The sequence below is a fragment of the Tupaia chinensis genome, unplaced genomic scaffold (assembly GCF_000334495.1).
Source record: "Tupaia chinensis unplaced genomic scaffold, TupChi_1.0 Scaffold000667_1, whole genome shotgun sequence".
NCBI classification, from domain to species: Eukaryota; Metazoa; Chordata; class Mammalia; order Scandentia; family Tupaiidae; genus Tupaia; species Tupaia belangeri.
Genome location: NW_006160189.1, coordinates 129,706 through 135,579, shown reverse-complemented (window position 1 = coordinate 135,579; position 5,874 = coordinate 129,706). Strand labels below are relative to the sequence as shown.

Below are 5,874 nucleotides of genomic sequence, written 5' to 3'. Positions count from 1 at the left end.
TCTTTCCTTCCATTATGATGCAGCCTGTGCAGCACCCCGCGCTTCCTCCCCAGCTGGCCCTGCAGCTGCCACAGATGGACACTCTCTCTGCAGATCTCACTCAGCTTTGCCAGCAGCAGCTTGGGTTAGACCCCAACTTCCTAAGACATTCTCAATTCAAACGCCCACGGACAAGAATTACAGATGACCAACTAAAAATCCTAAGGGCTTACTTCGACATCAATAATTCTCCAAGTGAAGAACAGATCCAGGAAATGGCAGAGAAGTCTGGCCTTTCTCAAAAAGTCATCAAACACTGGTTTCGCAATACGCTTTTTAAGGAGCGACAGAGAAATAAGGATTCACCATACAATTTCAGTAACCCTCCCATCACTGTTTTGGAAGACATCAGAATCGATCCACAGCCAGCCTCTTTAGAACATTACAAGTCTGATGCATCGTTCAGCAAAAGGTCTTCTAGAACGCGGTTTACCGATTACCAGCTTAGGGTTCTACAAGACTTTTTTGACACAAACGCTTACCCAAAAGATGACGAAATAGAGCAGCTGTCCACTGTTCTCAACCTACCTACTCGAGTTATTGTTGTTTGGTTCCAGAATGCCCGTCAAAAAGCGCGAAAGAGTTATGAAAATCAAGCGGAAACTAAAGATAATGAAAAAAGAGAGCTCACGAACGAACGTTATATTCGAACGAGCAACATGCAGTACCAATGTAAAAAGTGCAATGTGGTTTTCCCCAGGATCTTCGACTTGATCACACATCAGAAAAAACAGTGTTATAAGGATGAAGATGATGATGCCCAAGACGAAAGCCAAACTGAAGACTCCATGGACGCCACTGACCAAGTGGTGTACAAGCATTGCACGGTATCTGGTCAGACAGATGCAGCCAAAAGCACGGCTGCCCCTGCAGCAAGTTCTGGCTCTGGGACTAGCACCCCTCTGATTCCATCACCCAAACCAGAACCTGAGAAGACTTCTCCAAAACCGGAATTTCCTACAGAAAAGCCAAAGCAGAGTGACGCCCCACCCCCTCCTCAAAGCACCAAGTCAGCCCTGCCATTAGCATCAACTTCCTCAGATCCACCACAGGCGTCCACAGTCCAGCCACAGCCGCAGCCACCAAAACAACCCCAACTTATTGGAAGACCTCCCTCGGCCTCTCAAACTCCCATTCCTTCCAGTCCACTGCAAATTTCTATGACTTCTCTCCAGAACAGTCTACCTCCACAGTTACTACAATACCAATGTGACCAGTGTACAGTTGCCTTCCCAACTCTGGAACTCTGGCAGGAGCACCAGCACATGCACTTCCTCGCTGCTCAAAACCAATTCCTCCACTCTCCATTCTTGGAAAGGCCCATGGATATGCCCTACATGATCTTCGACCCCAACAACCCACTAATGACGGGACAGCTGCTGAGCAGTTCTCTCACACAGATGCCACCTCAGACCAATTCCTCACACACCACGGCCTCCGCCACAGTCGCTGCTTCTCTTAAAAGGAAACTGGATGATAAAGAAGATAACAATTGCAGTGAGAAGGAGGGAGGGAACAGCGGTGAAGACCAACACCGAGATAAACGCTTGAGAACCACCATCACTCCGGAACAACTGGAAATACTCTATGAAAAATATTTGTTGGATTCCAACCCTACCAGAAAAATGCTTGATCACATTGCACGAGAGGTAGGGCTGAAAAAAAGGGTCGTGCAAGTCTGGTTCCAGAATACACGAGCACGCGAGAGGAAAGGCCAGTTCCGGGCAGTGGGCCCAGCACAGTCTCATAAACGGTGTCCATTCTGCCGAGCCCTGTTCAAAGCAAAGTCAGCCTTGGAAAGCCACATTCGCTCTCGGCACTGGAATGAAGGAAAGCAGGCAGGTTACAGCTTGCCACCAAGCCCTTTAATAGCAACAGAGGATGGGGGAGAAAGCCCACAGAAATACATTTATTTTGATTATCCGTCTTTGCCATTAAATAAAATCGATCTATCAAGTGAGAATGAATTGGCTTCGACAGTGTCAACGCCTGTAAGCAAAACAGCAGAACTGTCGCCCAAGAATCTCTTAAGCCCTTCTTCTTTTAAAGCCGAATGTTCGGAAGATGTAGAGAATTTAACTGCTGCACCTGTGGAGGCTGGGTATGATCAAAATAAACCCGATTTCGATGAAACTTCGTCCATTAATACGGCGATCAGTGATGCCACCACGGGAGATGAGGCAAACACTGAAATGGAGAGCACCACGGGAAGTTCTGGGGATGTGAAGCCAGCTTTATCTCCTAAAGAGCCGAAGACTCTCGACACTTTGCCAAAAACGGCCACCACGCCTACCCCAGAGGTCTGTGATGACAAATTTCTTTTTTCTCTCACCAGTCCATCGATCCATTTCAATGATAAAGATGGCGACCATGACCAAAGTTTTTATATCACGGACGACCCTGATGACAATGCTGACCGCAGTGAGACGTCCAGCATAGCCGACCCCAGCTCACCGAACCCATTTGGATCCAGCAATCCATTTAAATCCAAAAGTAATGAGCGGCCAGGCCACAAGCGTTTCAGGACCCAGATGAGCAATTTGCAGCTCAAGGTTCTCAAGGCTTGCTTTAGTGACTACCGAACTCCAACCATGCAAGAATGTGAAATGCTAGGGAATGAGATTGGTCTGCCCAAACGCGTGGTCCAGGTGTGGTTCCAAAATGCACGGGCAAAGGAAAAGAAATTTAAAATCAACATAGGGAAGCCTTTCATGATCAATCAAAGTGGAACAGAAGGCACCAAGCCAGAGTGTACCCTCTGTGGGGTGAAGTACTCTGCCCGCTTGTCCATCAGAGATCATATTTTCTCCAAACAGCACATTTCAAAGGTGAGGGAGACCGTTGGCAGTCAGCTTGATCGGGAGAAAGATTACTTAGCTCCGACCACAGTTCGACAGCTGATGGCACAGCAAGAACTTGATCGTATAAAGAAAGCTTCAGATGTGCTGGGCTTGACGGTGCAGCAGCCAGGCGTGATGGACAGCAGCTCCCTCCATGGCATCAGCCTGCCGGCAGCCTACCCAGGACTACCTGGCCTTCCTCCCGTCCTTCTCCCTGGGATGAATGGTCCATCCTCCTTGCCTGGATTTCCACAAAATTCAAACAGTAAGTCATTTCAAGGAGAGTCAGTCTAGCTAATTAAGTCAGGTCAGGCAGCCAATCACATATAACTAAGAACACGGTACCTTTGGATTTCTTATGATCTTAGTAAATGAAACCAATAAAGTATTTGAAATATGTATGTTTTTGGCTGTAGCTAATAACCTGGATGTAGATCAACCTAGACATCTATAGAAAATTAAACTAGATAGACCACAGCAGAATCTCATAAATATATCATTTTTTGTATATTTACATCTATATATCTTAGAAATATTTTCGTATGCTATTTTCAACACTGATACCACACGGCATTCCAGAACAGGTATGTGTCACAGTATTTAGTATGCATATTAAGAGAGTAAAATATTAAATAATATGAAGGGTCTTCAAAAAGTTAATGGAACATGTGTGTGTGTGTGTGTGTGTGTGTGTGTGTGTATTATTATTATTTTTTTTTGGAGAGATTCTTGCTATTGGGCACGTGCGCTCACCAGAAAGTCAGAGAGAGAGAGAGACAGAAAGCGAGAAATCATCCCCCAAGGGGAATGGCCACACAGCAATCCCTTCTCCTCCATTCTCTTCTCAGAATCTTGGGCACACACACACACACACACATATGCCTGGCATGAGTTTAAGCCAACAGGCCTGGGACTTGAACTGTGATCAACTACATGGGAGTCCAGCAACATAGCCATTATGCCAACTACTGGTCCCAGAACAGATATATATTTTAAAAATGCATGGATTACAATTTCTTTTTATACCAAAATATACTCATACTTCAACTCCATTTTCCACACACTTTTGGAAGTCTCCTTATACATTCATTGATATTGTAATTTAGTTTATTTCCGATAAGGATATTTGTTTTGTTTTTCTTCTATAAGTTTGATCAAGTACAAAAGTTAAGTGCACTTTAACCACAGATTTTTACCCATATTGTACTTAACAGGCAATGAAGCCTATGTCTAAAGTTTAACAACTAAAATATGACTTCTGTGATAATGCGTAATTTTGCATTGCTGTCAAATTTGATTTTGTAGCACCCATTGCTACTTGCTATTTAAATAAATTGACAACCTTAGAAATACATTAATATTACTCCATACTTGTTTAACCCTACCCCCATTCCCAGCTAAGGTGTTGAGGCAACTCTAGATTCTGAAACCAATTCTATGTTTATCAAGAAAAATGTAAACTGTGCAGTTTAGGGACCAGCAGTTAGTGTAATGGCTATGTCGCTGGACTCCCATGTAGTTGACCTCAGTTCGCATCCCAGACCTGGTGGCTTAAACTCACGCTGGGCGCGTGTGCGTGCGTGCCCAAGATCCTGAGAGGAGAATGGAGGAGAAGGGATTGGTGGTGTGGCCATCCCCCCTGGGGGGTGATTTCTCGCTTTCTGTCTCTCTGTCTCTCTCTCTCTCTGTCTGGCGAGCGCACGCGCCCTATAGCAAAAACCTCTCAAAAACAAAGAAAAAAAAACTGTGCAGTTTAGATTTTGTAAGTTTAGATATTCAATTATATTTGGTTGAATGAATTGAATAGAGTTTGGTAGGCAATTATGTAGCCAAAAATAAAACAAAAATTACCCATTATCCAATATAGAAAAATGTAATTCTTGTAAAATTTCTTCTTTTAAGTAAGATTTATTTTCCAAATTTTTTCAAAGGAAATTTGAGATTCTAAAGAGACTTATTTAGAATTCACTAATTATATATAACTACAAGGTTTATAAAAACCATAAGGAAAGCTTTTTTTTCTCATTTTGACAAATTGGACCTTTACATAAATTTCAGACTTTTCAGTTATATTATTATCTTATAAATAAATAAAATTGCTTTTGTGATCTTAAGAAGTCATTCCTTCTTTAACTTTTTTTTTTTTGAAAGGTTTTTGCTATAGGGCGCATGCACTTGCCAGACAGACAGAGAGACATAGAGACAGAAAACGAGAAATCAACCCCCAGGGGGGATGGCCATGCCGCAATCCCCTCTCCTCCATTCTCCTCTCGGGATCTTGGGCATGCACGCACATGTCCCGGTGTGAGTTTTAAGCCACCGGGTCCAGGATGCAAACCGTGGTCGACTACGTGGGAGTCTAGCGACATAGCCATTAAGCTAACTGCTTGTCCCATTTCTTCTTTAACTTTTATCATTGTAAAAACAATGATATCCAATGGCATTGCACCCATGACTAGCTCATCTGATTGTCTGTGTTGAATTACTTGACTTTCAAGAAAGAGGGAAAAGGGGCCAACAGATGGTGTGGTGGTTAAAGATGCTGGATTCCAACATGGCTGACTGTGCTTTGAGTCCTAGACTCAGCAGCTTGAAAATCATGCCAGGTACATGTGTGTGCATGCCCCAAATCCCAGAATGGAGAAGGGATTGTGGAATGGCCATCTCCCCTGGGGGGGTGATTTCTAACTTTCCCTCTTCTCTCTGATGAGTACACATACCCTATGGCAAAAAAACTTAAAAGAAAAAGAAAGGGAAATAAAGAAAGTTACTGAAAAAATGTCTGCAATTTCCCTTCCATTAAGTATCACCTCTTCCTCAGAAGTACTTGGGGTTTGGGACCAGCAGATGGAGTAATGGTCATGTCACTGGACTTCCATGTAGTCAAATGTGGTTAGAGTCCTGGACCTGGTGGATAAAGCTATGGCAGGAGTATATGCATGTGTGCCAAAAATCCTGAGAGGAGAAGGGATTTCCGTATGGCCATTCACCCTTG

General features: G+C 43.7%; 1 protein-coding gene across 1 annotated transcript in view; it reads left to right on the top strand.

Annotated features, from left to right (window-relative positions):
* ZFHX4 (zinc finger homeobox 4) overlaps window positions 1–5,874 on the top strand; it is a 230,495-nt gene that overhangs the window by 212,377 nt on the left and 12,244 nt on the right. The window contains exon 12 of the mRNA XM_014592159.2: window positions 13–3,144. Within this exon, the coding sequence (XP_014447645.1) occupies window positions 13–3,144 (3,132 nt within the window). The remainder of the gene's footprint in view (window positions 1–12; window positions 3,145–5,874) is intronic.